A 19139-nucleotide genomic window follows, 5' to 3' on the forward strand; every position below is an offset into this window, starting at 1 on the left:
CCGTGTGGTCCCTCAGCTTTCCGCCGGTGGTACCTGCAGCAGGCGCAGTGGCCGGAGCTGGGCGCCATCCCCCAGTCGGGCCCGCAGCTCCCCGCGCCGCAGCAGTGCACTGCGCAGACGCTCCCGCGCCTCCTCGATGCGCAGCTCCAGCTCCTGCAGCTCCCCTTGCGGACCGGGCCCATTGGAGCAGAGCCACGGGCGGTCCCCGCTGGCCTCCCGGGTTTCCAGGAGGAACCGCACGCGCCGCTCTCGTTCAACAGCCCTGCGCACCCGCCTCCAGCGCGCCGCTCCTTCAGCTGCAGGCTGCTGCTCCTCGGGGCCGCTAGGACAGAGAGGAGGCAGTGGCCCTTGCAGCCCGCCTGGCCACCTACCTGGGGCTCCCCACTCCCCGTCCCACGCTCACCTGCACTCTTGCTCTGGCTTCTCCTGGTGCCCTTCTGGCGTCCCAGTGTTGAGTGCTCGGTGGATCTTCTAGGGACACAGACAAGCATGTCAGTGGGAGCCCGGGTTGCCCATCTGCGCCATCCCACCCTTTTCTGGTCCCTGCCACCTCACCTGACTCGTGTGAAGCCAGTACTGCAGTTTGTTGCCTCTGCGGATACGTGGCAGCACCAGGCGGTAGAAGACGTGCTCACCCAGAGAGCTGAGGAGTGCGCTGCCCAGTCCGAGACACAGCAGCACAAACAGCCCCGAGAAGTGGTAGACACCCATCTGCAGCGTCTGCACGACAGCCATGTCCCCAGGGGGTCAGGGCCAATAGGTGGGGAGATCTTAGGAATGAAGGGGTGTTGGGGCTGTGTAGGGTGAGTGCCAATGCACGCAAGCATAGCCAGAGCTCCCCACCCTGTGTCCCGGGCGCCTGCCCACCTCCGTCATGGCGAACACCCGCTTCCCGCAAGGCACCATCTTGTACCACTTGTCATGGAGCAGGTCAATGAAACCGGAAGACTTGTAGCGACTGATGAACTCCGACAGGTTGGAAGTGAGCGGTGAGTTCTGGGGCAGCCCTATGCCGTAGCCTGGAGAGGTTGAGCCAGGTGGGAGGAGGCTCCACTAAACTGCGTGCACCCACGGCTGGGATGCCCAGAACCCCACCCCACACTCACCCTCGATAGCAAAGGGTTTGCCCACGGTGAGCAGCTTACAGTCAGCGTCAATGGACACCTCGTAGTCCAGTAGAGATTTGTCCATGATGAAGGCGTTGAGCTTGGGTGGGTCGCTCCTGTGGAGCAGGATGGTGCAAGGTCAGCAGGTCCTGAGTGGCAGGTGGCCCTCCAACGCCACACAATACCCCGCAGACTCACGTGAGCATGGCCACTCCATGTGGAGTGGTGGGCGCACTGTGGCGCCGCATGTGTGCGTGCATCTCAGGGAAGCTTGCCTTGATGTAGGCCTCTGCGCTGCTCTCCCACACGGTGCCGAAGCGGAAGCCTTGGGAAGGGTGGTGCAGCTGCGGAGGAGGAGCGCTCAGCCGGCAGCCTGCCAGGGCCTGCTTGACCTCGCGCAGGGGCCTCGTACAGAGCTCAGATGCGGTACCATCAGCTCCGCAAGTGCTTCATTTGGGAACCCCAGAGACACTCTATATTTTTCTGTTCTCACTCCAACCCCAGTCCTCACCTCACCTGGCCTTGGCCATCAGCCATTATGGTGGCTAGAACATTGGGCAGCATCTAATTGCAGGGAACGCAAGACTGGGGGTGGGGTCAGCAGGATGCGACCAGCTAGATCCCAAAGAGGGGGAAACTGAGAAATAGCACGAACTCCAAAAACATGAAAGGCGAGAATAAATTCAGATGTACTTCAGCATGCCTGCCATCCCTGAAGGACGGCAGTTGTTGGTTTATGTTTTTCTGCGACAGGGTTTCTCCGTAGTAGCTTTGGAGCCTGACCTGGAACTAGCTCTTATAAATCAGGCTAGCCTCAAACTCCTGGAATTCCGCCTGTCTCTGCCTCCCGAGTGTTGGGGTTAAAGTCATGCACCACCACTGCCCACCTAGCTGCAATTCTTTTGAAAAAGGACTCATCCTTAAGAAGGAAGGCCTCGGATGGTGGTGGTGCACCCCTTTAATCCCAGCACTTGGGAGGCAGAGGCAGGCGGATCTCTGAGTTTGAGGTCAGCCTGTTCTACAAGAGTAAGTTCCAGGACAAACAGGACTGTTACACAAAGAGACCCTGTCTGGAGGTAGGGGAAGCAAATGGAGGTGTCATCAGGGTGGGGCCACATCTAGAATCCTCCGGGGAGGAGCTGGGGCGAGGTCAGGGGGTAGAGTCCCTGGATTCCATTGCCAGCACTGCAATTGCTGAGCCCAGTGCCACCCCACTCTGACTACAACCCACAGCCCCTCAGCTTTCCCAGGCCCCACCTTGGGGTCATGGATTCCAGACAGCTCCTCAAAGGTCTTGTCCCCGACCATGACGGCAGCCAGGTTGGCTGTGTAGCTGGACAGCACGAGCAGGCAGAAGATTGCCCAGAGGTTCATGAGGAAGCGTCCGGTAGGACACTTGGGGGTCTTGCTGGAGACAGTGCGCCCGAAGAGGATGGCATAGCAGAGGTTGAGCGCCGAGGAGTAGGAGAAGACAGTGCCACGGTTGCGGCCACGGGGCGTGAGTCCGTAGGGGCTCCGCCATTCGTACAGGGTAAGGAAGAGCGCTGTGAGGTGCAGAGCCGCGAAAACACCCACCCACATAGACCAGTGCAGGGGCCACATGAAGGCCCCGATGGGTGAGGCCGTGTCCCGCGTGCGCACCATGATGCCCAGGCTGGTGGAGAAGAAAGGGCTGGTGAAGTCCACCACTCGGGAGCGAGCCGAGTTGATGCTGAAGCTGGTCACAGCCATGTGTGCCCGGCCAGCCAGCAGATCGCCCACCAGGCCTGTCCAGCGTCCATCACGCAGGGCCCCATATTTGCCGTCCCCCACAATATAGAGCTCGAAATCGAAGGCCAGGTCCTCAGCCAGCCGCTCCAGCAGGTCAATGCAGTAGCCGTAACAACATCTTCGCAGCGCGCGGGGAACCGAGCCGTTGGCTAGTGCTGTAAAGAGCGCATCCAGCTTGGACGAGTCGTTGGTGCCTGGGTCTAGACACAGCTGCCCAGCTGGGCACTGCCCATCCTCATCGGATTCCCTGGTGAACACAAACGGGTGCTCCACCAGGGTCACCACTCGCAGCTTCAGCCGTGCCTGGGTGCCAGATGGAGACGGGACGCGCACAGCAGCCGTCCCGGGCTCAAACTCCAGCTGTCCGTCCTGCCAGCTGCCCACTGTTGCCCAGGCTGGGGCGCCCAGCGGATCCCGGCGCAGGCTCCACACCTTGAAATGCCGAGACACGTGCACCCGAGAGGAGCCTGTCACCCACACGGCCCCTGTGCGGCCCTGGAAGGATGTGTTGCTTAGAAATCTGGGGAATGGAAAGAGTAGGTATTATCACAACTCTGAGAGCGCTACACCTTGCTCAGCTAGCCCCCGCCTGGAAGCCATGGGGGCTCTAGGCTGAGGATGGAGGGACAACCACCCGCCTCTAGGTTCTGTTCCTGCTGAGGCACCCACCCCTGACACACGGGACAGAGCCAGGCTATGGGCCTGGCCTTTTCCCCCCCGAGCTGGACTCACCGAGCTAAGGTGTGCCCGGATGACTCAGGCCCAGCTGGTTTCAGGTCCTCACAGTTGACGGCACCCGGAAGCAGGGAGCGCTCCGGATGTGCGAGGGCCATGCTACCGAGTGCTCGTGCCACAAGCTCCACCGTGTCGTGAATGGCAGCTTCCAGGGAGGGCCGTTTGATTTCTCCCAACGCCAGCACCCCAGGTGACAGGCCGGCCGTGGGCAGTGCCTCCGCCGGCAGTGGTGTGCCCAGTAGCCACTGAGGACCTGGTGGTGCAGCCTCTAGGACCTCATGTGCGCGGGCAGCGCTGCAACCGAGGAGGACCGCGGCGGGCACTATGCTTAACCCCCCGTCCAGTGCCCCCAGCAGGGACAGTCCAGCCCGAAGGCCGCCATTGCTACTGTCCAGCCGACTCAGGTCCAGCACGAACTTTGGAGCCTGGCCAGCACGGCTAGTCCAGAGTGTCACAAGGCTGCCAGGGTCCCGGACACGGCAGAGTACCAGAGCAACGTCCTCCCAGGCATGCGCCTGTAACAGGGACACCAGCACATCCAGTATGGTCTCCAGGGGACTGGCCCAGTCCAGCTGCAGATGGAACGGGGTCTGGGAAGAGGTGGTTCCAGTCAGTGCTAGTGAGTTTGGTATCCGCAGCTCCATCTCCACCCCACTCTCTCAAGCTGGGCACCTTCCTGCCTGCTTCAGCTCACCCTGCTGCGAACCCTCTAACCCTCCCCGCCCAGGCTGGTCTTGAACTCACGATCCTCCTGCCTCTACCTCCAGAGTCCTAGGATGACAAGCAGGTACCATTTCTTCCAGTTATGCCCTGCTGAGATGAGATCCCAGACTTAATGCACCTCCCTCGTTGTGTTTTCTATGCATTCCCCCAGCTACAATGCCCTTTCCTCTCCAAGCTAGTCAACTCCCATATGTTGGGGAATAATATTTTAAGGTGTGTTGCTTTTGTTTATGCTGCATTTATTTAACTCTGTGAAGCTACGATTCTCTGTCTGTCTAAAACACCTGATGGTCTAAAGGGCTGAACGGCCAATAGCAAGGGAGGAGTAAGGATAGGCAGGGCTGGCAGGCAGAGAAGGAGGGAAAAAATGAGAAAGAGAACAGAACAACAAGAGAAAAAGGAGAAGGGAACCCAGCCACCCAGCAACACAGCCAGTCACGGACACGTCTTTATCCCAGCACTCGGGAGGCAGAGGCAGGTGGATCTCTGTGAGTTCTAGGCCAGCCTGGTCTACAGAGCGAGTTCCAGGACAGGCTCCAAAGCCACAGAGAAACCCTGTCTCGAAAAAACAAACAAGCAAAGATTTACAGAAGAGAAAGATAAGAGCCCAGTGGCAAAAGGTGGATGGGTTAATTTAAGATAAGAAAAGCTGGCAAGAAACAAGCCAAGCTGCCGGGCGGTGGTGGTGCACGCCTTTAATCCCAGCACTTGGGAGGCAGAGGCAGGTGAATCTCTGTGAGTTCGAGGTCAGCCTGGTCTACAAGAGCGAGTTCCAGGACAGGCCCCAAAGCTACAGAGAAACTCTGTCTCAAAAAACCAAAAAAAAAAAAAAGAAAGAAAGAAACAAGCCAACCCGGGCGTTCATTTTTAAGAATAAGACTCCGCATATGATTCTTTGGGAGCCAGGTGGTGGGCCCCAAAAAAGCCTAAAGAGTAAAACATCACACAACACCTCCACATCCTTCAAAACCCAGCTCTGTTGTCTCTTCTCTGTAGACCTGGACATTATCAGGGAGAACCTTGGACTCTCCAGAGCTCTCCCAGACTTTGGTTCCTGTCTGTCTGTCTGTCTGTCTCTCTCCCCGCTTTGGCTTCCGTCCTAACCTAGTTCCACCCCACCTGGCGCCCCCTGGTGCTCAGCACATCCCGAACGTCCTTAGGGGTTTTGTAGCACATTTGAAATACTCAGCGGCCCCAGTAGATACCCGACATCCCCTGGGCGCTGCTGTCAGGGACGCGTTGCTGAGGAACACAGGAGGATGCCACGGCTCTGTTTGGGGAGGCCAGGCCAACCCCAGAGGAGCCGGAATTGGCTCAGAGGCTGGAAGCATAGCTGGCCGCAGTTCCCAGAACGGGACAATCTTCAGCTTTGGTCTTGAGTCTCCCACCCAACCAAGCGGCCTTAGGGGATAGAGGGAACCCAGGGACACGAGGGTCTCAAGCCCTGCTCTGGGTTGTTACTCCTGGTGGGAACTTTGGTTGGCCTGCTTGGTCCGGAGTGAGACAGCTTCAGACACAGAGACAGACAGAGACCCTAGCCGGGTGTAATGGCGCATGCCTTTAATCCCAGCACTCGGGAAGCAGAGGCAGGTGGATTTCTATGAGTTCAGGGCTAGCCTGGTCTACACAGAGGCTCTCCCAAAACATTAAGTAATTTTAAAAAGTTAAAAAAACAAAGACATAGCGAGGATGAGGATGGGACATGCCGAGGTTGGGGATGGACCGGCTCTGCTCTGGGGCTGGAGGCCACCAGAGCGCTGTAGATAGGAGCTGCTGGCCTGTAGGGCCCCTGGGAAGGAAAGATGGACTTCTGGGAGGATTTCCCAAACTGGCCAAGTCCAAGAAGAGTGGCGCGCCCTCCTAGCAAAGGCGTGCTTAGTAGGGAAGGGAGGGGGCAGGGGTCCTCTCCATTCCCTGGTTGGAGAAGTGGGGCTCCCGCTTCCCGTCCCCGCGCCCCAGGGTCCCCAGCGCTCCCTGCGTACCGGGGTTCCGAGGGGCGCGCGCGCCTCCCTCCGCAGGATGCTCAGTACCGGGGTCTCCGTGGCCGCTGCCAGGAACTGCAGCAGCCGCAGCTCGGGCCGCGCATCGGGAAAGGCTACCGAGGCCACCACGCCGGGCGGTGCCAGGACCTGGCACAGACCTCGGGCCAGAGACGCGGGGTCCCGGGCGGGGGACGCGATGGCCACCAGATCCAGACTCAGGTTGTGCGGCAGCCGCGGTGCCGGGATAGCCAGGGCGGCCAGGACGCGGGCGCGGGCGGCGGGCGCGCGGGGCAGGAGCGCAGCTAGGCGCAGGGAGCCCCCGGCACGCGAGGCAACCCCACAGGGCTGAGGGTGACCGCTCACCGCTCGGAGCCCCAGCGCCAGGACGAGCCATAGCGTCCTTACACGTTCCATCCCGAAGTTGCCACTGTGCGCGGGGAAGGAGGAGACACCTGGGCCAGTCCGCTCCGTCCCTCCTTCGGGTCCCCGTCCACTGAAGGAGGAGCTGGGCTTGCTGTGGCTGGCAGGGAGGGACTGGGTGATGCCTCCCACAGCCCAGAGGTTCTCAGAACAATCTCTACCAGCTCAATCGTGTGTGCACCCTGGGGGAAACTGGGGCAGACACATCGGTGGAAGGTAGATGTGCCCTCCAGTCCCGGCAATCATCTTTTTGGTATTTTTTTTACTTTATTGACATACTGAGTTTATTTCACATGTATGTTTTTGTCTCCCTACCATTTCCACTTCTGACCACCACTATGTCCTGTCCTAACACTCCATACACACTGAGAACCAAGTAAAGGGCGGAGCGCCATTCTTGAAAACTAAACAGGCATTTTAGACAACACACTGTTGGCAATGGAACCTGGACAACATTTATCAAACACAGGAGGGAAAGTTCTCCCTTCCCATTATAAAAAGGACAGCCAGATACACCAACTGTTGCAGAAAATAAAAGACGGAATATTTCAAACTGTTTAAACCATGTTCTTAAGGAGACTGCCTCCAGTGCCAGGGTCTTGATAGCCTCCTGGTCAGTCATCCGGAAGCAATTCTTCACATCTTCATCCTCCTCATCTTCATTCTCTGACTCCTCCAGAGCTCCCAGGTGCCGCCCACCACTCTGCACAGGCCCTGACCCGTACTTCAACCTTACGACCACAGGAGGTGGGATTTCAAAGCCCCCGGAGAGAAACGCTTACTGTACAGACATTTTCAAAGTTGCCAGCGTTACTTTAATTGGACTATACAGGCAGTCTGTATAGTTCATTGCTTCTGCCTCTGCGATGTGTAATTCGTATTTCGCCCCAGCACCTGAACTAACCGTTTTAGTGATAACTGGTGCTCATTCTCACCATTTTCCACCTTAAAGTGAAAATCTTTTTTTTTTTGTTTGTTTGTTTTTCGAGACAGGGTTTCTCTGTGGTTTTGGAGCCTGTCCTAGTATTAGCTCTTTTTTTTTTAATATTTATTTATTTATTATGTATACAATGTTCTGTCTGTATGCCTGCAGGCCAGAAGAGGGCACCAGACTCCATTACAGATGGTTGTGAGCCACCATGTGGTTGCTGGGAATTGAACTCAGGACCTTTGGAAGAGCAGGCAGTGCTCTTAACCGCTGAGCCATCTCTCCAGCCAGAGTATTAGCTCTTGTAGACCAGGCTGGTCTAGAACTCACAGAGATCCGCCTGCCTCTGCCTCCCAAGTGCTGGGATTAAAGGCGTGCGCCACCACCGCCGGCTAAAGTGAAAATCTTTGTCAGCTTTTAGTTCACAACTGAAAAGGTAGTCCATCGAGTCTTCCATGAGACAGAGGTGGAGAGAAGTTGGGTGGAGAGCACTGCCTGCCGCTCCTCAGAACAGACACGCAGGAGGCAATCACGCCAGGGACCGGCAACAATCTTGAATCACAAAAACCAAACAGCAAAAAGGTATCTGTATTTATATCTTGGGTTTGTGGGCTAAGTTGCATTCTGCAGCCCATGTAGGGACAGCCTTTTGGGGTCTGTCATTCGTCTCCACTCTGTGGGTCCTGAGGATCGAAGTAGGGTCCTCAGACTTGGCTGCAAGCGTCCTTACCCTTCTTGTTTTCTTCTCTATTAAAATATATATTATTGGCGCACGCCGTCAATCCCAGCGCTCCGGAGGCAGAGGCAGGCGGATCTCTGAGTTTGAGGCCAGCCTGGTCTACAGAGCGAGTTCCAGGACAGCTGGGGCTACACAGAGAAACCTTGTCTCAGAAAACAGATTATTTTTCGTATTTGTTTGAGACAGGGCTCCATTATGCAGCCATGGCTAGTCTGGAACTCCATGTTCACACCAGGCTGCTCTTGAACTCAAGAGATCCATCTGGGTCTGCATTTGGAGTCTCCGTGGAGCGTGGGTCCACGCCCTCAGGGACCATTGGATTCCCTGGAGCTGGATGTGCGCCACCCAGCACGGGTGCCAGCAACCAAAGTCATGTTCTCTACAGAACTCTTTAACCTTCCAAACCCAGTGTCAAAAGCCCAGACACACACACACACACACACACACACACACACACACACACACACACACCCCGCCAGGCTCATCTTCCTATGACTCATTTAGGCACCATTGTCAATGTCCCCTCGGTTCAGGGAGGACGGGGTAAATTCAGTCCAGTTCCTCCTGCCTCTCATATAGTCGACCCTTCACTGCTTGAGCAATCACCACACTCTCCTCCTCCACCACTCCAGAACCCTCTATAGCTCCACTGTCTTCCCCACAACTCAATTGACTCAGGGTCCAGCTGTCAGCGCTGAGTGTGGCCTGTAGTGTCAGGGACTAAAGGCTTTTCTGGCCGGGAGGCTCCTGCTGGGAACTCTGTGGCCTGTCCTCACATTTCCTTGGGAAATGTGGCATTCTCCCAAGATCAGGCAGCACCTGCAGGGAACAAGCAGCCCTGATGAATGAATCTACACTCACCCCTAGCTTCACCCCCCACGCTCACTCTCCTTGTAGAGCCAGTTAAAGGAAAAACATCCATCAGGCAAATAAAAACGCCAGCAAGACAGACTGCATTTGAACCGCCTTCTAATGGGATGGCAGTCAGCTAGGCACCTGGCCAGGGCTCCAAGGTACATCAGGTTAGGGGTACTTCAGGGTTCCTGGCTGGGGCCACCATGCCACTTCAGGGATCCTCAGGGCATGCTCCCTGAGGCTGACGTGTCCTCATGGATGGGGCTAAAGTCCTCAGAAATCTGCCCTTGTCTACAGTGATCCCAGCTGGCCCTCTTCCAGTCTACAAGGACTTCTGGTCAGCCCACTGAAAGCGAGACAGTTGGGGTACAGGCCCAGCTGAATTCACCACTCCTAACAGAAGGGCAGAAAGGGACCCTCCACTCCAGCTGAGTGAAAAGACACGCAAGACTTTCTTGGGGTGCAGGGCTGCCTCAGTGTATGAACTTATCCCCAAGAATCCGGTTTTGCGCATTTCATGTCACACTGCGTAGCAGCACTGGTGTCCCCACAGTTCCTGCTGGTCTCCGCCTCCACGCTGTCCCACTTCCATCTCAAGAGGATGTCTGTGGGGTCTTGGTCCAGGCTGCCCCACTGCTCAGAAGACTGGGGAACAGTGTCTTCCTGCAGCTCGGCACTCATCCAGTCTGGTAATTATGATTGCTGAGTCCTCAAAGCAATTCTGATTTCTTATAAGCCCAGAGAAGCCAGTCAGCTCAGGGAAGTGGGGGCCGCACAGATGACGGGATAATCCTGAGTGCCTGCCCAGATGTCAGGAAGGCTCCGGCAACCTAGGCTAGCTAGCCTTTGAGCCCAGCCATAGCACTGCAGAGCTCTCTCTCTCTCTCTCTCTCTCTCTCTCTCTCTCACACACACACACACACACTCACTCACTCACTCACTCACTCTCACACCCAGCCGGAACACCACACAGAAGCAGGAGCATGACGAACACCCAAGGAGGTACCTGTCTCAGGTAACCTCCCCAGGTCTCTGGTGTGCTGAGAACCCATGGCTGGTAGAGTCCCTGTGTGCCTGCTTCCCCCAAACCTCTCCGAGGGAGTAGGGGCGGCTGGTGTGGGAGGAGTTGGGGTATCAGAGGGGAAACTACGGCAGGCGTCAGGGACACTAGAGCACCCCGCGTCCCGGCACAGGAGGCAGTGGGTCCTCAGGGTACGGTCACATTCTGCCACCGGGGTGTCAGGGTGAGGTCAGCACTGGCACCAGCTCCAGCTGTAGCAGCAACTGCTCTGCTAAGTCACTTTTTTGGATCGTTAGGCAGAGGTGTCAGTTGATGGTGGCTTTCCAGAAGGCTCTGTGGGTATTTGGGCTGAACTCCTGACTGCGCTCTGGACCATGCGGGGCTGGTCACTGTCTGGTTGGCCCCAGTGAGGACCCTACGCTGTCAGTCCCTCACGACCTTACCCACCCATGCCCTGGGGTCCCCAGGTGTGAGGCCTCACAACCCAGCCCCTCGGGGACAGAACAGCCCAGGCACAAGTTTCTTTGTCCATCCTTTGTTTTTAAAGCACCAGAGCCAATGGCAAGTGTTCCGGTGACAGCTGCGCAGCTCGTGTCACTTAGAGGGCCGGGTGATCATGCGCGTGGAAAAGTCGAAGAGGTCCCGGTTGATTTTGCGCAGGTTGCGTACCTCCTCCTCCAACTCCAACACGCGCACTGGCAGCATCTGATTGCCTAGCATGTTCTGTGATGACAGGGGCGTGTGGGTGAGGCCGCTCCTGCCTGACCCGCCCAGGCCCCTCCCACAACCAGGACTAACCCCACCCACCTTCTCCACGTAGCCGGATAGTGCTGCCTGCAGCTGCTCCAGCCGCTCTAGGTAGGTCTGCTCGGTGCCCTGAAAAGTGGTATGGTCACCCCATTGTGTCCCGTGTCACACAACGGAGCACTCCGGACACTAGGTCCTCAGCCTGTGTGCCACCCTCTGTGGAAGGGCCAGACACCACCCGCTTGGCCTGGGGAGACGCTGAGGACACGGGGCTGGGTAAAATCCTTCCCTTCGGGTGCTCGCCCATCCCCAGCTGCTGTCCTCAGGCTGCCCCAATGGTCTATCCTCCTCTATTCTTTAAGACCCAAGTGACCTGCTCACACACTGGGAGCAGTATGACAAGCCAGCCTTTGAATGTGGGCCGATGCCCAGTGTGCTTTCAGACAGGAGTCAGTTGTGTGAGCAGCCGTGGGTGCCGACGACCTGGCAGTAACTCAGGTCTTTAAATGATGGCGCCAGCACCAGGGGTCTCCGGAGGCTGGAATGTCAGGCTGGGTGAGTACCTGCAGGTGAAGCCCTAGCTGCAGGCGCAGGCCCCCACCCTGGGCCTCATCTCCATGCTCAGCACCCAGCAGGTGCTTGTTGAAGAGGGGCAGGGGCGAGCTGGGCTTGAATTCAGGGTTCAGCATGCTGGGCGGGGCCAGGATGATGGCTGCATTGGTCACTGGGCCTGAAGGACACAGAACACCAAGTCAGGGGCTGGCTGCCCTGCAGGCCGATGGGCTCCACGCAAGGCGCGGCACACACCTTTGAGGGTGACTGTGCGCAGGCTCTGCTTGCTCTTCACATCCCACAGCCGCACTGACTCATCGTGGGAACCAGAGAGGAGAACACTGCCGTCCGTGGACACCGACAGACACGTCACTTGGTTCCTGTGCCCCCTGAAGACCTTCCCTGCGCTCTGCTCTGGCTGGAAGCTGTGTTCTCTCTGTCCAGGCTGTGGTGTGGGGAGAGGGCAGCTGTCACTGTCTGGGATGTGGGGCACTCACTGTGTGCTCCCTCAGCCCCCAGTGGCCACTCACCCAGCTGCACAGGTCCACCTGGAAGATGGAGCCATCGCTGCCTCCACAGAACACATGGTGCTCAGCCAGGTCCATGGTCACAGACGTGATGCCCACGTCAAACACGACAGACAGAAGCAGGTCTCCCGAGGAGATGGCCCAGAGCTGCAGGGATGGGAGGCCTCGCACCATGGACAACCAGGCATACAGCCAAGCCAGGGAGCCAAGAAGGCTGAGGACCCTGGCACCACCCTGCCCATGCTACAAGCTTCCAAACCCATCACAGTGGTGCGGGCAGCTCAGCGACTGCACCAGACAGGGAAACCAAGTCACCAAGGCTGGGGTAGGAGGCCATGTCTTCGCTTCCTATGCTCCTAAGCATAGGCAAGCCATGGCTACACAGAAAGACAGACAGACAGAGGAAGAGGAAAGAGAGAGAGAGAAAAGAAAAAACACTTTCTTATAAAAAGAGGGCTGGGGTAGAAGCCTGGTTTGATCCAGCAAAGTGAGGTCCTGGGTTCCAGCTCTAAAACTGCGCCAATAATAAACAATCGCAAACTCTCAAGGGCAGCTGGCTACTGCAGCCCAGCCAAGTGGGAATTTCCAGCAGACAGGCTAGACTGTCCATCTCTGGGTGTCCTTGGTCAGGCATAGAATTACGGGCTGTCTGGAACGGAGGCAGCCAGAGCAAAGGGAGGCCAGTCTCCCTCTCTTCTGACTGAGCGCCAGTGGCAGTCAGGAATTTATGGGTCCAGGTTGGGGATGCTACCTTCATGGTCTGATCCAGCGAAGCGGTGGCCACCCGGGCCATGGGGCCCCCGAAGCCGCAGTACACATCTGTGATGGGGAGTGTGTGCTGGGACCAGACATGCCTCGGGGCGAGGATCCTGGACGGGTCTGCCTGCAGCACACTGGGCACAGCACAGCGGTGAGGCCAAGAGCAGAGACCCCGGCCTGCCTCCTCAAGCCCCCATGTCACCAGCCCAGGTGCCCCCGCCCTCAGGCTCCCGTGCTCTTTCTGTGCAGACTCCTGGCACGCGCCCTACCTGCAGAGGTTCCAGACCAGCACCAGGCAGTCCTTGCCCCCTGAGACAAAGTGGCTGTTGTCACCCGTGAACTTCAAGCACGACACGTCCTGGTAGTGACGGGTGAGGATGACCAGGAGGTTCCCAGTGGAGACCTGGGATGGACCAGGCAGCAGTCAGGGGTGACAGAACCCTGTCTACCCGCTCTAGGCCTCTGGTGGATGGAACAGGGCACTGGGCCAGGACTGGCTGTGTCCCCAGTGTCTGATGGCAGTGTGACACCACCAGGAAAGGGGGACATAAGTTTCCTGGGTCCTCTGAGCCCCCAGGGGAGCCTGAGCTTGATCATGTCTAAGGTCGGCTGATCTGGGGTGTACTGGAGGCCTCCGCGGGCACATCTGCCTGTCAGCTGCATGAAAGCCGATTAGAAAACCAGAGGAAACAGCAACAGTTCCGCAGGAGTAAGGCTGCTGCCAAAACACCCAATCTAAGGCTGGTGTCCGTCCACCTCACAGTGGGGAGGGACAGGCCAAGGGGTGCTCTTTCTGTCGGGTGTCTGGGCACCTGCAGAGAAAGAGCTCGGCCACCCACACACTAATGTCACAGGAGACCGGCTCCCCCAGGAAAAGGGGCAATCTGTGGGGCCGGGCAGCGCCCCCTGGTGGTCACAACTCAGACTCCTTAGGGTGGGGCAGGCTGGGGTCACCTTGACGCAAACAAGTCACCTGCTGGACCCTTATGTAGGGCATTTTCTTGACTAAATGATTGACAGGGGTCTTCCCACTGTGGGTGGCACTAGGCCTGGACGGGGGCTCCTGGGTTGCTGTAGAAAGCAGGCTGGGCTGGGCTCCTGGAGTTCAGCTGAGGAGAGGGAGGAGGGGTCACCTGAACAAGGGGTCAAGGGCATGATGGGGAAACCAGAGACAGCTGACCCGAGCCAGTGGGAGCTCAGGGACTGTGGCTGGGGAACCTGCATGGGACCGAACTGAGGCCCTCTGAATGTGGGTGACAGTTAGGGGGCTTGATCTGTTGGGGGGCGGGGCTAGCAGTGGGACCAGGACACGGGAGCCCATTCCTTGTGGAGGGTGGGATACCTTGCTCAGCCTTGATGTGGTGGGGAAGGAGCTTGGTCCTGCCCCAAGTTGGTAGGCCAGACATTGTTGACTCCCTAAGGAAGGCCTTACCCCCTCTGAGGTAAGGATGGGGGATGGCTGGGGGGGTGTGGAAGGTGGGAGAAGGGAGGGAGGTGGAACTGAGGTTGGTGTAGAAAATAAAAAGTAAATTATTTTAATAAAGAAAAATATGAGAGGGGGCTGGAGAGATGGCTCAGTGGTTAAGAGCATTGCCTGCTCTTCCAAAGGTCCTGAGTTCAATTCCCAGCAACCACATGGTGGCTCACAACCATCTGTAATGAGGTCTGGCACCCTCTTCTGGCCTGTAGGCATACAGACAGAACATTGTATACTAAATAAATAAATATTTAAAAAAAAAAAAAAAAAGAAAAGAAAAATATGAGAAAAAAAAAGAAGAAAGCAGGCTGGATAGGCTAGAGAGATGGCTCATGGGTTAGGAGCACTGGCTGCTCTTTCAGAGGTCCTGAGTTCAATTCCCAGCAACTACGTGTAGCTCCCAGCCATTTGCAATGAGATCTGGTGTCCTCTTCTTGCCTGCAGGCATACGTGCAGACAGAACACTGTACACATAGTAAATAAATCTTGAACAACAACAACAAAAAAAGACCAGGCTAAAATGCAGGGGTGGGAGGTGGGGGTGGGCAGCACACACCTTTAATTCCAGCACTAGGGAGTCTGAGGGCAGCCAGGGCTACGCAGGGACACCCTGATAAGGGCCGGCAGGGAGATGGTGTGAAGAGAGAGCCAGGACTGAAGTGGTGACGAGGAGGAGGAACTCAAGGGCCACACAATGAGTTCAAGGCTGGTCTGTACTACTTGAGAATCAAGGATGACTTGGTGGGTGAAGTACCTCCAGAACCCATGTTCAGCCATCGGTGACAGTGGTAGGTGGAGCTAGGAGCCATCTTGGGTGCCTGAGCAGAGAAACACCGGCCCACACGCCAGCTGAAGTGGCTCTCTGATGCTGACGAGAGCACTTTCACATGGTGTATAGCAAACCCAAGAAGGCACAGGAAAGGGATCTTAAATGCGCCCAACTTAGGTGGACCCCTCCTGTGGGACCACGCCTCAGAATCTTGGTCTGAGAAGGGCGTGGTGGCCTAGGGATGGCCTGGAGGAAAATGAAGCTAGGAGGAGCAGGGTCAGGACACAGCCTAGCACCCCGCCTCCTCTGGCCTCACTCATGGCCAAGGTCACTAACTGGGTCCAGTGTGGAGCCGGGCAGCTGGGGCCTCTGGCGTTGAGGAAACAGGATGAGGCCGAGAGAAATGGGGGCGGGGCTGACTATCACAGGGTTTGTGATGGGTTTTTTGAGACATGGTTTCTCTGTGTAGCCCAGGCTATCCTGGAACTCAGATATCTGCCTGCTTCTGCCACCCTAGTGCTGGGATTAAAGGCGTCCACCCTCAGCATCCAGCAATAATTTTACATTTTAAAAGATTTTTTTTAAAGATTTATTTATTTATTATGTATACAACATTCTGCCTCCATGTATGCCTGCACGCCAGATCTCATTGCAGGTGGCTGTGAGCCACCATGTGGTTGCTGGGAATTGAACTCAGGACCTTTGGAAGAGCAGGCAGTGCTCTTAACCGCTGAGCCATCTCTCCAGCCCCATTTTTTTAAAAAATATTTATTTATTAAGTATACCATATTCTGTCTGCATATATGCCTGCAAGCCAGAAGAGGGCATCAGATCTCATTACAGATGGTTGTGAGCCACCATGTGGTTGCTGGGAATTGAACTCAGGACCTTTGGAAGAGCAGGCAGTGCTCTTAACCACTGAGCTATCTCTCCAGCCCCATTTTAAAAGATTTTATTGACATGCTTCTAGGATACCCTCAGAGGCCAGATGAGGGTGTGTGCTGTGGACTGGGGTAGCCGGAGCTTTCACTGCTGCGCTGTCTCTCCAGTCCAATTGATGATTTTTAAAAGTTCAGTATTTTTTATTTTTCAGTTTATTTTCTTTATGAGTGCTTTGCCCACAGGTATATATGGGTACCAGGATCACACCATTAGTCAGAAGCGGGTGTCGGCCTGGTGCTGAGAACGGAACCCAGGTCCTCTACGAGAGCAGCATACGCTCTTAACCACATCCACGTCGCCTGTGAGGGCGTTAACTGTTAAGTTGTTCTGTTCCTGCTTCCTGTCCTGATGTCCCTCAACACAAGCTATCAGATAATATAACATCACAATACGATAAGCCAAACAGACGACTTCTGACCAGCATTTTGTCAAGCGAAAACAAGTTAGAACACTGTCTTCTCCTAAGTTTCTTTTGTGGTTACCATAAAGGTGGGGCCAGCACCGGGGCCACCTTAGGCTGAGCCCTGGGCTGCACCCCACAGTCATGATAATTTAGGACCCCATAGACACAGTCATATTTTCGGTAACATCATTAAGAACACCTGCCTCCGTCAGCCTGGACACTAACCAGCATTCCCAAGTGACACATATTCGTGACAAGCTGTTCTTACCTCCCACAGGTAGATGCTCTCAGCAATTCCTGCCAGGACATACAGGCCGTTGGATGCTGCGGTCAGACAAGTGACTGGCCCAGGACACATGATTTTCTGTTGGAGCTGGTCCTAGGGACACAATGTGAGACGAGCGTGTGAGCCTCAAGAAGAGCAAGAGGAAGGAGTAGGGGTAGGCAGAACCCCCAGTGAGTGATTGGGGTGTCTCAAGGCTAGACCCTGGCCTAAACCCCCCACCCCCACTGCTGCAGCCAGCGCAGCCTGGATGCCGAGACAGGCGTGCGTGCGTGCCGGGATTGAGACACGGAGGCTTCTTTTCAGGTGGAAGAACAGCAACCTTTCTTTTGCCCAGCAACCTTTTATACCTCTACTCCTTCTGTGGAGACCCACCGGCCAGAAAGAACACAAACATCCTTGTCAATTAGAGACCACAAGGAAGTTCCGCTGTCAGTCAGGAGGAGTGAGAGCAGCTGGGTCACAACACCCCCCCAAGAAAGCGCTACCCGACATGAAGGAGGCTCTGGTTCCAGAAACATAAGAACCAAAAAACCCCATGCCTCAGTCAGTCCTTATAGTGAAGAACCGAGACCCTTAAGAGGATAACAAGAGCGGGCGGTGGTGGCGCACGCACTCAGGAGGCAGAGGCAGGCGGATCTGAGTTTGAGGTCAGACTGATCTGCAGAGCCACTTCCAGGACAACCAGGGCTAAATAGTGAGACCTTGTCTCGAACCGCCCGCCCTCCCCCCGAAAATAAGAGGGCAATGAAAGCATTTGTAAACACTCCATCTCTTCCCAAGAACTCTGATCTGTCATGTCCTCCAAAGCACGACTTCTATCTGACTCCACTTTCCCTTCTGCATCAAAATTAGCGCTCCTTTGACTAGAAATGCGCAAACGTTGATTCGCCACACATCATCTGAGCATGCGCGCGGAAATCTCAGGGCGCCTTTGCACCAGGCCCGCCAGCATCACACAGCACCCGGGTGACCCCAACTCCAGCGCGTCCAGTCCACACGGCCGTCCCTCGGCCCCCACGGATGCTGAGGCCACGCACCTTGCGCTGCAGCTCCCAGGCGCAGATGTAGTTCTTGCCTTGCTGCGCCGCCAGCAGGTATTCGCCATTGAGCAGCGCCAGGCCCCGCGGCCCCGCTTGTCCGCCGCGGTAGGTGAGCAGGTTGGCTCCCGAATGAAGCTCCCACACCACGCAGCTCCAGAGCTGCGCCGCGGAGTCCGTACACACCGCCACTTCCATGGGCGCCGCCATGCTGAACGGGCAGCCCCGCCTCTGAATCCCGTCATCCCTAGCGAGACCCTTAAGATGGCTCCTGGCCAGCTTAGAGCGTCTCCTAGCGGCCGAACGGGAGAGCGCGCGCATGCGCGGTAGCTTCGTCGTGGCGAGGAGGCGGAGCTCTCCGGTGCTCCCCGGCTCCTCCAGGCCTAGAGCGGCACGGAAGCGCGTGGGGCGGAGCTCCTCTGCGCATGCGTACAACTTTCGCCGCGGGGGGGTGGAGCCGCGCCTGCGTACCAGTTCGGAGGGAGCGGGATCCCGCCACGCGGGCCCTCGGGGGTGGGGCACCAGCCGCTCCGCGCACGCGCGCGCTCTGCGCTCTCCGTGCTCGCTCCCGCTGACTGCTCGCAGGGTTTGTTTTGGACTGCAGATCAGAGGCGATTGCTATGCAGAGTGACTAGAGATTTTCACCGGTTCTGCTGGGTGTTTGGGCTCAAATGAGTCAAACTTTTACAGTTGTTTTTTTCGTCTTGAGACACTCTAGTCCTCGACCAGTTCCCCTGCCTCAGCCTCCTGGGTGCTGAGATGACAAGCCTGTCACCATGGCCGGCTTACTTTTTAAACTTTGTTTTAAGGCAAAAATATATAAAAAGACCTTTATGCTTTATTTAGACCGAAAGAAACTAGTTACTGCATGTAAGATCAGGTTACATACACACCAAGGATAACACGTCTGGCCAGGGCGTCGCTTTGGTGATTAAACGCGAACATCCTTTATTGATTAGCCTCCTCTTTGACCTTTCCTCTTTGGCGTCATAAATTTCACATTTGTATTTGGTTCACTCGGTGTAGACCCAACAAGTCAATCTCCAGCTAAACAGCCTTTAGCCTCAGGTCACAGCCTGCTGGCCGTAGGCCAGGTCTCAAACCAAGGGGTTTTGTTGTTTTGTTTTTTTCCTAATGTGCTGTTAGTAAAGAAGAACGGATGCCAGTGTTGAATCTTGCAGCCGCGGATGTGGCTGTTCGGAGCGCCGCACCAGCCGGGGCCGCACCGGTCAGGTTTTGAGCCACTGTTGGGCCTCCCAGGGGAGGGAGGTGCATGCCGGTGCCAACTTGGGACTCCGCGTCCTCCTAGCAGAGGAGACAGTTGCGGTGGAGAATGGCACTTAATGTGGCCACCAGATGGC

At 56.5% G+C, this 19139-nt stretch overlaps 2 protein-coding genes across 2 annotated transcripts; both read right to left on the reverse strand.

The window, feature by feature from the left end:
• Positions 1–12: 12 nt before the first annotated feature.
• Grin3b (glutamate ionotropic receptor NMDA type subunit 3B) lies at positions 13–7036 on the reverse strand. Its single transcript, XM_075975575.1, has 9 exons — positions 6317–7036; positions 3609–4201; positions 2364–3396; positions 1305–1450; positions 1107–1222; positions 868–1019; positions 556–720; positions 404–471; positions 13–322 (listed from the first exon to the last, which is right to left on the reverse strand). Exons 1-9 carry the CDS (start codon positions 6728–6730, stop codon positions 13–15), a joined length of 2997 nt encoding a protein of 998 aa, XP_075831690.1. The 5' UTR covers positions 6731–7036.
• A 3762-nt stretch (positions 7037–10798) lies between these two features.
• On the reverse strand, positions 10799–18024 carry Wdr18 (WD repeat domain 18). The gene is made up of 9 exons (XM_075975574.1): positions 17779–18024; positions 16724–16834; positions 13134–13267; positions 12857–12998; positions 12109–12252; positions 11834–12023; positions 11590–11756; positions 11087–11155; positions 10799–11002 (listed from the first exon to the last, which is right to left on the reverse strand). Exons 1-9 carry the CDS (start codon positions 17986–17988, stop codon positions 10874–10876), a joined length of 1296 nt encoding a protein of 431 aa, XP_075831689.1. The 5' UTR covers positions 17989–18024; the 3' UTR covers positions 10799–10873.
• Positions 18025–19139: the final 1115 nt, after the last annotated feature.

The sequence above is a fragment of the Microtus pennsylvanicus genome, chromosome 6 (assembly GCF_037038515.1).
Source record: "Microtus pennsylvanicus isolate mMicPen1 chromosome 6, mMicPen1.hap1, whole genome shotgun sequence".
NCBI classification, from domain to species: domain Eukaryota; kingdom Metazoa; phylum Chordata; class Mammalia; order Rodentia; family Cricetidae; genus Microtus; species Microtus pennsylvanicus.

Bases quoted from the DNA above. Each gene is read 5' to 3' on its own strand.
- Grin3b (XM_075975575.1), bottom strand. From the start codon at position 6,730: ATGGAACGTGTAAGGACGCTATGGCTCGTCCTGGCGCTGGGGCTCCGA. The intron at 4,202-6,316 runs GTACGCAGGGAG...ACCTCTTCCCAG, and splicing joins GCGCGCCCCTCGGAACCCCG to ACCCCGTTCCATCTGCAGCT. The intron at 472-555 runs GTGAGGTGGCAG...CTGTGTCCCTAG, and splicing joins ACTGGCTTCACACGAGTCAG to AAGATCCACCGAGCACTCAA.
- Wdr18 (XM_075975574.1), bottom strand. From the start codon at position 17,988: ATGGCGGCGCCCATGGAAGTGGCGGTGTGTACGGACTCCGCGGCGCAG. The intron at 16,835-17,778 runs GTGCGTGGCCTC...TTGTGTCCCTAG, and splicing joins CCTGGGAGCTGCAGCGCAAG to GACCAGCTCCAACAGAAAAT. The intron at 11,003-11,086 runs GTGGGTGGGGTT...CTGTCATCACAG, and splicing joins TATCCGGCTACGTGGAGAAG to AACATGCTAGGCAATCAGAT.